General features: G+C 36.6%; 1 protein-coding gene across 4 annotated transcripts in view; it reads right to left on the bottom strand.

Annotated features, from left to right (window-relative positions):
- Positions 1 to 317: 317 nt before the first annotated feature.
- Positions 318 to 10,287, bottom strand: part of Trmt9b (tRNA methyltransferase 9B (putative)) — a 27,168-nt gene continuing 17,198 nt past the window's right edge. For all 4 annotated transcript variants that reach the window (XM_033765391.1, XM_010621786.2, XM_010621795.2 and 1 more), the window contains 2 exons: positions 4,518 to 4,691; positions 318 to 1,504 (listed from right to left, as the gene is read on the bottom strand). In XM_033765391.1, coding sequence (XP_033621282.1) covers positions 483 to 1,504; positions 4,518 to 4,691 — 1,196 coding nt within the window. In that variant the 3' untranslated portion in view covers positions 318 to 482. The remainder of the gene's footprint in view (positions 1,505 to 4,517; positions 4,692 to 10,287) is intronic.

Here is a 10,287-nt window from a genome sequence, read left to right as displayed (position 1 = left end):
AACTCTAATATCTGAGCAATGCAACAAGTTTCCTTTTATAAAGTATTACCTGGGAACCCAAAACTATCACCTACCTTACTTTATAAAAATATTGTTTTTAAAGTCTATTTAAGAGTAAAATCTTTTAAAAATCAGTGTATACTAATAAACATAAATATTCACATATTCTTATAAGAATTTCCTCTTTATGGGGAATACAATCTAAACTGTACTGAATATACTGAAGTACATTTTCTATTGCTTTTTCAGATCATTTTATTAATATTTAAGCACAAACATCCTATGTCAAATTCTAGACTCTGTGCTTACCCCAAAGATTAAAAAGACGATCAATTCTTGGTCTCTAAACCAAAGCATACATAGATTTTAAAATATAATAAAATTGGATGCTAGTTTAGATAACATCTAGCATTTTGCTTTCAATGCTAGTAAAAAGATAATGGTTTGTCTTTTGGAGAAGTTGACCAAAATGATCCAATTAATTATAATTTTTCTTTTTTCTCTGCAACGATACACCAGTTGCCATGATCATTTCCAGAGCTCAGAATATGCAGTTCTGACACATTCTCCTGCAGGAGACCACAGAGCTCGCCTTCTCGAAATACATGGTAGTAGCGCATAAAGGCTCCTGAATCCAAAATGCTGGGCTGTTGTTTGTCAACAGAAATTGTGTCACCGGGGTTGGAATCGGTGGCACTGACGGCAGAAATTCCTCTCAGTATTTCACCACCAGAAGGATAGCCATTCTTTAAGTCATCTGCATCCGCACAGTTCTCACCAGTATTAGTGGGAGGCAGAAAAATCTCCCCTCCATTTCTTCTATTTACTTCTTGGTCTCCTCTGAAATGCTTTGAAGTACCTGGTGCTCTCAACCACTCCAAGTGTTTCTGAGAAGTTTCCAGAAACACTTCCTCATCTTCATTTGGCTCTTTTGTTGAAAATGGCTCTTGGTGATCAAAGTCTTGGTGTCTGGAAGGCTGCACTGATACTGTGTTATTGGCCCAGCTTTCTGTGGTTCTCAAAGGTCTCACTTTTTCAATTTGCTTCCTCAGAGTGGATTCATCCAAAGATCTGGAGAAAAACCAGGAACGAAAAGATTTTCCTAAAGTGTTATAAAATCTGTTTTCTCCTTCACCTTCCTTCAGAATACTTCCACAACAGGTTGTAGTCATGACAGGTTCAGAGTCCAAGCTATGGGACCGTTTTGAATCCCATCGTTCTTTAAAGCAAATTGAACAGCTCCATTCAGAGCAAGGAGCATGGCAGGGATGGCTTGTTTCTGGACGTCCACACTGCCTCTTTCTCCCGGACGGGCTGTGTTCTGAGAAAAGCTGGGAACATAAGGCTCTATTCCATGGAACAAGAACATCTTGTTTCTCAAAGCGGCGGTTCTTTTGTTCCATTGCCCAAACATAAATCATCAGTTGGCCTCCAGGAACTAAGACCCTGGCCATTTCTTTTATTGCTCTGATTCTTCTTTGTTTTGTAGAAAAATGATGTATGACTGAAAAAGAAGAAAGTATATCTCAGTGTGTATACACACACATACATACATACTAGTACTTCTGAATAACAATGACATTTGTACATACAGTAAAATCTCATTTCCTACGTGGCAGGGACAGATGGAAGAAATAGCAGGGGCTTGTTTTTAGGAGAAATGTACCTTTTTGTCTTTAGTTCCTATCTTAATAGAAAGCTGATCTTAGGCAATTAGGTTCTACAGATTTTTAACTTTCTTCCACTATAAGAAACTTAACATAGATAATTTGTGAGGTCTCTTCCAGTTCCAAAATCCTGTGAATTCTGTTAACCAGAAAGATAACAAGTGCAAATTACTAAAATTTTAAATGAAAACTCAGGGAAATATTAGGATTCTATGAAATTATTAATTGCTTTAATGAATAATTGGTATTTTTATAGCAATGAAAGATTAATACAGCTAAGCAGTAGTATTAATAAAGCAAGAGAAACTACTGAAAGATTTTAAAATTTAGTTAGATAATGCTAAGCTAAACTAACCCAATACAAATCAAAGTGATTATTTAGCATTTTAAAAAAGGCTAATGTAATAAATGTATATATTTTAAAAAATAAATTTATAGGTCATCATTTTACTTACAATCCATGCAAAGTCAAACTGATTTAAGGAAGCAAGTGAGGCAGCTTTTATCTAGGTATGAGTGTGTTATTAGGCATGTTTTTATCCAATAATATATGAAGTGCTAGTCTCTTAGTTCCTGGGAGAGTTTAATCACAGAACTGTCTTAAGCAACAACATCAAATTATTTTTCCAACGATAAAGCTAAATATTTAATGGATGACACTGTTTCCAACCAAAGCTGGAGACTGCAACTCTGGTGTGAGTAGTGAAAGCAAATAGCACTGAAAATGTTCCTTTAAGGCTCACAAAATCTGGCTGTTAGCAGTGATTTCAGGCAAATTAACTTCTACAGTTTATCTGCCATAGAGAAATATTAAATATGTGAAATGATAATCTCGTATAGATAATGCTGTGCAAGGAAGATCACCCAGCTAGCTGGTACACCCTGTATTGTTAGCCATGAGGGTTTTATTCCTAGCAACAGCACCCAAACCCTGGAATCTTCACAAGCAGGGTGTGAGAGTGCTGGAAGTGTAAGGACAAGTCTGCTATTCATGGTGTATTCAGTGCCATATTTCCTGCGATGTCTGTGAACCTTGCTGGTGATTTCTCTGTTTAGAGGAGCCCACACAGAGCTCTGACGTGTTGTCTGGAGCTCCTCAGAAAAGAAGACTATGATGGGCCTTACAGAGAAAACACACTACCTAAGCTGCCTTCAGGCATGAGTGTAAAATTAAATAAAGCATCTTTAAACAGCAGCAAATACAAAAAAGGTTATGTATTCATTAGTTGACAAAAACATTATGGCAGTAGCTTATAGGGACCCAATCTTGTATGCCTTCTGGGATCTTGTATTTCATTTTTCGGGCTAACTCAGTGTTTACAGAAACTTTGTAAAACACAACTCTCATAAACAATAATAGTTACTGTATTTACTTTGGAGAGACATAAAAGAAAAAGTTAAAACAGGACTATTTTAATGCAATACTCTATTTTTAGTACACAATAGGTCGTTAACACTTTAGGATTTTATCAGGCTTCAAAAGAAGTCTTTTTTTTTAAAGGAAGAAAGTCTTTATCCACTTATTGATAAAAAAACGCTAATGCACTCCTAATCAATCTCACTCAGGAAAATCTAAATATTTTGTGTTATGTTTTAAATTTAGATTTAAATTGCAGTGACACCCTTTAAGGCAAATATTTTGTAGAGCAAAAGATTACAATGAAAATATATAAAAAAAAACTTGTTTTACATGTGTACTCATACATGTTCTATTGAGAACATGGCAAGTTTAACTGTGAGGGAACATAAGAACATGTTCGTCCAAAGTTTCTATGTGGGGAAAGGTGAAATTTCTGAAAGATGAAAAAGGCATTTTGTTTTTAAATCATAATTGCAACTGAAAGGCAAAAATAGTACACCATAAATGTATCCTATAGCAATACTTTCCTTCTGAGAGCACAGAAAATAGGTAGGTTGAATTAAATTATTGGATTCTAGAATCAGCTGGGAAATTACACAAGGGCATCTAATTATTTTATGATTTATTGTTATTTAATTTGTGCCATCTATCTAACCATGAAAAATGTATGGGTTTAGCTTAAAGCTTGCTATATTCAGCTAGATTAATTTCTAAAAGTGCATTGGAGCAAGTCATTGGCTCTGAGAAAGATTCTTCTATCACAAAACAGCTTGTCACAGAATTTCTTTAAACAGTTTCCCAGAGACTAACAGTAGGTTTCAGGAATGCACGAATTGAGTAAAGTGAGCCTTATCTGTATATTTCAGGCATGAATATTTTTGTTTTTTTCCTTTTTTTGGCATGTGTATATTTCTGTGCACACCTGGAAAAATTATGAGGGACAAATTCCCTAGACTCATGAACAATCTCTGGTATTAAAGAGTAGAACAACATTACAAAACCAATGCAATCTGGCCCCAGCTCAGGAACTCATGAGCTAGTGAATGGCACACTGGTCTGGGTGACATTCAGGGCATTAGTCCAGATTCTCTTTTAATACAGAGCACCCACTGTGGCATGACAGAGGTAATACAATGCCTGACAATCTTCACTCTGGGGGAATGTGGTTTCATTTTAATATAACAAAGTACTATTTTCAATGACTAAGATTCTTCTAGCACTTTCTTACTCATACAGAAAAGAAACAGGAATAAATCATCAAAAAGAACACAATAACAAAGTTCAATTGCTTAAACAGTAACAACAATTACATGTGCCACAGTGCATTAGAGCTTCGTCAAATAGCTCAAGCAGTTGAAATATTTTTTTAAAATTAACTAAAAATGAATACACAGAACTCTCTACACACAATGGAGGTTGGGTCATAAATGTCACCTCAACCACATGCGTTATTTTCATGGCAAAGTGAGAACATGTGACGACGGCCTTACCTCCTATGGAGATGATGGCATCGAAGCCCTGATCCCTAAAGGGGAGGTTAAGGTTGTCACACACCATGACCTCACACCCTCTATTCCGGGCAATCTCTACCAATGGGCCACAGTAGTCACAGCCCAGGATATGGACCTGGCTGTTCACTTTAAGATACTTTCCAGTTCCACAACCTATGAGAAAGAAACCTGAGTCACATGCTCGTTTTAAAGGAAAATGCAAGGCAATTTGCCTTATAATAATCAATATAAACTTTATACCAAATTACCAAGGTAGAATGCAAGTGTAAAGGTATTCACAAAGGCAAAATAAAAACTTTCAGAGAATACTTACACACAGAAGAAAGGAATGGAATGAAGAAGAAACCTTAACTGAATGTACATTGAGTTAATGTCCAGAAGCCTCAGCAAACTAGCACAGCCCATACATAACTGACCCATCACTGGGGATAACAGCTCCAGCATCCTAGAACTAGGGTCAGATTGTGCACTTTCTTATCTTCCCACACGTATTTCTCTTATGTATGTATAGTGTATATTATGACACACGATCTCTTAGTGTGTCTACAATGTTCTTACTACTCCTTATGTTAAAGAAACTATTGCCAACAATTTTTCAGTGGCAGTGAAATATAACAAAACATGCCCTCCAAATTTTGCAAATCAGAATGAAAAAAATTTTGACATCTTTTCTTCCAATCTATTGATAGAAACGGTTGTAAATAATCTCCACTGACTCCAAATACAATTCTCTTGACTCAGAACACAGCTCAAAAACCTTTAAAAAAATTGATCATTTTTGACATTCCTTTTTTTCCATTAACTTTATAGGTACTTTATAGGTATAGGTGACATTCACTTTAGGGACAGAAACCCAAATGATTCAGGGTTTATGAACCCAAACATCTAGGTCAATTAAATCTTACTGATATTACAAAGAAAATAGCAACATGAATCAATAATCGTTTGAAATAATACTTTCTATAAGGGACAGAAACTTAAAGTGCTCCATTTTCAAGACAAAGTAGTAAACTCCGAGTGGAACATTACTAGCAGTCAAAATTGCCTAATGGTTGGAGAAATGGTAAAATATGCGTGTCTAGAAGGTCCCTAAGCAAACAAGACCTTGAGGGAGAGACACACTAGTAAGAAAGTCTTTACTGAGACATGTAGGCATGAGTGGGGAAGGGAGAAAAAGAATGCTCTATTAGGAAATAGTGAAACTGGGAAGATCGTGCACCCCGTAATACTTAGTGACAAACCAGAGGAGGGGTGGACCTATGTGTTAGGAGGATAAATTGCTTGCTGGAACTGCCCCAGATGTGCCTTTTTATCACACACCCAATCTTGCAAGTCTGACTGACTCACTTTCGCTGTGCTTCATGTTTCCAAGGTTGGGTCTGGGCAAGTGAGAGTACTTCTAGCACCGGTATTATAGCATTTGTTTGTGTGTGTATATTGTCCAGGATGATCTAGAACTCCGGGGCTCAAGTGCTTCTCTCACCTCAGCCTCTGAGTAGTGAGATAAAGGCACACACCACAGTAGCTGGCTCCTAGTATCATATTCTACATAGATATATAATCTGATTCCCTTCTAGAAATATTTTTTTTCTCATTGAGTTTATTGGTACATTTATGTATACAGTGCAGTTATGTTCATCGTTGGGATCTTGTACCTTTACATGACAGGTCTTGGTTCTCATTTTTTCCCCTTACCCCTGCCCTCCTTTCACCCCCTCCTCCCTTCCCTACTTACAAATACTTTATTTCCATGTTTTCATTTTCTCATTTTTTTCTTCTCCCTTATTTCTTTTCCCCTACCCTTGCCCCTTTCCTACACCTCTAACCCCTTCCTACTTCACATTGCCAATTATACCATTAGGATCTTCTGTACTAATATAGTTTTTCACACCAGAGAAACTCTTCAGTATGAAATATTTTTAAAAAATCATTAGAGTTGATATTTGTACCTACTGGCATTACTTGTAGATTTTTCTGCTTTGAGAATAATAAAAAAGAAAAACCCTACCACTATTGAAAAATAATGTTTGCTGCTTCTAAAATACACATGGTACTCTTTTAATCACTCCTCTTTGGCAGGGATTTTCCAAAATTATGAGACAATAAACACAAAATTAAGGTACACTGATGCCAACTGAGAGTGGACAGTATATGAATAAGAAATAAAGCAAGACTGAGGTCTTAGAAACATTTTATATCCCACAGCCACTGTTCCTAATGCTTATGAGAAAAAGCATCCACTGTGTGAAAGCAATATTGAGAAAAATAATTTAAAATGCATTTTAAAATTGAAATCTTCTATATTTCAAGGATGATAGCTATACTTTAAGATGAATAACCTTGTGAATTTATTTGCTTTTTATTGGCTTGAGAGATCCATTTGGAAAAGTGAAAGGGGCAATTACTTCTAAGATACTAATAAAAACAGGCTCATAAACCATGATGGCTAAAAGGAACTATAAAGAAGGCATTTAGTAATAAAGAAAAAACTGAGGTCTCTTCAAATTTAAAGTGTTTCACACACTTCCAGGGTTCTGGCACTCTTGGTATATCTGACATTCATGCCGAAGGATAGCTGTGCCACTCCCAAGCACGATGCATAATTTATCCATTTTCTAAGTGCATGCACCAAAACGCTAGCAAGGGTAAGAGTTTATCCTAATGAGGAAATCAAGAATATGGCTAAGCTAAACTGTCCCATTATCTTATCAGAACTTGAATGATACAGTGGGAAGCTCCAGCCCAGGGCAATTATGATCCTTTACAAAATTTCATTAAATGATAACGTTGAGTAGTACTAAAGAGAAACTGTCTGCATGCTTTCATTCGCTTTCATTTTGTAATCTGCACTGCACTACGGATAAAGTAAACAGATCATTGCTCAACTCAACAAAATGTTTTGATGGGTGATGGGAAAGTATTTGCTGATGATAGGTAATACGAACACTCTGAAATCTATGGAAAATGACTGCATTTTAAAAATTAAAGTTTATTAGTATCTTAGCTAGGATCTTATGTGAAAGAGAATTCTTTTTTCCTATAGGAAAAAAAGACAATCATTATATGAATTTTCTATATACATTTCTTGAGTCAAGAGAGAGGATTTATTTGGCATGCACAATACCTACTGCATAGTGGGTGTTCAAAATTTTTATTGCCCCAATAAAGAAGTGGTCATTAGAGAATGATTTAGTCCATTAAAATATGACCATTGAGGGACAGGGATTTGGCTCAGTGGTTCTGCCGCCTGTCTTGCAAGCACAAGGTCCTGAGTTCAATCCCTGGTACCACACACACACACACACACACACACAAATGACCATTGAAACTGAGAGTAAATACATTGAGAGTTAAGAGGTTGGTGGAGTCTTAATTATTGAAAAGTTAATTTTTATTATGTACACAAAATATCATTTTCAATACTATTAGGGCAGTTGTCTCTGGAGTCAGATAAATAGCGAATCTTGCTCAAAAAGCACCCAGCTCTGGTCTTTCTTCCACTTTCTACAGTTATCCAAGTAAAAATTTCAAGCCACACTCTACTGTCCATGCACCATTTAGCGGACTTAAAACTGACTGGCCCATTTCAGTTGACGGCACTACCAAAACCCCACAGGTCACAGTGTTTCCTGAGAGTACTTTGCATTTCTGCTGTCTTGAGTCCTGGGAGTTCCTTTCATTTAGCTTACTTTTCCTGCTCATATAACCCTGGTTCCCACTCTCCACACCTAGTTTCCATCCAAGAACCATTAATCATATATCTCAGCTGCTGGCCTGGATGGGGGCATGGGTGATATAAGGTTAACAATGATTTACTGAACTAAAAGTTTCTTTGCTAAAATACTGAAACTCACCAGAGAATTCCTGTTTGTGCAATTGGAACTTCATTACTCCTTGATTTTTTTTCTGTAATGCTTTATTAGTGATTAATTATAGCCAATTATAAATTGCTAATCTAATAATTAGTCAAATTAAACATTTCCGGATGGAGATTAGTCATATTATCATGCTATCATTTCTTCTGGTCATCCTTTTGGATTTCATTTATCCCTTTTATTTCTTCTTTTACTTGAAATTTATTTAAAAATATATCTTTCACTTTACCATCAAAATAATACTATCCAATTTTGAGTTTCAAAATCAAACAGCACAAATTGGGAGGCAAAATGACATTTACTATAGATGCAATTGTTGATTTGCACAGAGCTATTTGAAGACTATTATTCATCCCATAATCTGTAGTAGCAAAATATAGGAAACAATGCACTTTATTTATTAATATGGCAGTATTATCACAGGCAACTATGCCAAGCCTAATATAGTGTTATCTCCAAAACTATTTTGAAATACAACAAAAACTAGTATAAACCTGATTATACACCATACAAGCAACTGTGTAATAATAATAATAAAAAAGGAAATCTACACATACTCCTAGATGCTTGTATTTACATAAACTGTCTCAGGGTTACCAAGACGCCAACTGTGTGGGTTGCCTCTGGCATGGGCCACCTGGTGTAGGCAGTGGGGCTGGGGAATGCTTTGCATTGTACATGCTTTGTACCTTTGCTTCTCACCCCATAAGTCAATTACCTATCAAAGCATTTTAAGCAATTTTTATTCCCCTATTTTGAGCTCTTTGGAGTTATTGGTATTTTTTCTTTTTAATTTATTCCTCCTCTCCAACTCAAGCTTGGCTCTTCCAATGTCCCACTTTTCTTTCTCTCTCCTGCCCCATCTCTGACCCAGACCTTGGTAATCACCACTCTACTCTCTGGTTCTAGGAGGTTATTTTGTTTGTTCGTTCGTTCTCAGAGTTGAATGAAATCATGCCTTGCTTGGCTTTCCTGTGGCTGGTTTATTTCACTGAATATAATGCCCTCCAAGTTCATCCATGTTGTAGCAAATGGCAGAATGACAGATTGACAGAATGTTGGGCTTTTAAAAAAATACCGACTTAATCATGCCCTATAGATTAAGAAAATTATGTGTTTTGCCATCAGAAATGTTGTGGATATTTTACTTAGTTGGAGACCTTTTCACTTCATTTATATATTTGTCTGGATTTTTCACCTTATGGAGCATTTTAATTTTTATGGGAGTTAAAGTTATTAACGCAGCAGATCCTCATGACTGAAACATTCCATATTTGCTGTTCTTCTTCCTAAAACTGATTTCCAGCCCCAAGTGCAATTCTCATGGAACCTATGTGAGCCATTCCTGACATACACTCAGAGCAGCAAAATTTCTGAGTTAACTAAGACCCACAGGCCCAGCCTTCTTACTTCAGCTCTCCTACTGTGGTCAGGGAAGACAATTAAGCCGAGCAGCATTGATTTCTGGCACTGATAGCGCAACAGGGAGGCCTCATTAACCCAGGTCTCCAGCAGTGCACAGCTGAACCTTTGCACTGAGCGCTCTGCCAACCTGATAAACTGGGGCCAACTACAAATTTTCTGGAATGAAATTCACCAGTCTTTGTAGCAGTTTGTGAAATCATCTTCTTTTATCTCTCCCAAACCACCTAGGGGCTGTGCCTGATTGCTTTCTTGCAAGCTCCTGCTGCACCAATAACAATTTCTGACAAACAAGTGGTGTAATTAACAACCCCTTTGCAGTTTAAACTATATAAACAGCCAACAACTGGGCACAGTGGTCCACATCTGTAATCCGAGCTAGGCAGGAGACTGAGGCAAGTGTGAAGCCAGCCTTAGCAGACTGTCTAAAAAAAAAAAAAAAAAAAAAAAAA

Source organism: Fukomys damarensis, unplaced genomic scaffold (assembly GCF_012274545.1).
Source record: "Fukomys damarensis isolate Sample0158 unplaced genomic scaffold, DMR_v1.0_HiC HiC_scaffold_18, whole genome shotgun sequence".
Taxonomy (NCBI): domain Eukaryota; kingdom Metazoa; phylum Chordata; class Mammalia; order Rodentia; family Bathyergidae; genus Fukomys; species Fukomys damarensis.
The sequence above is the reverse complement of the archived record's forward strand: the minus strand, read 5'-3'. Positions and strand labels throughout refer to the sequence as shown.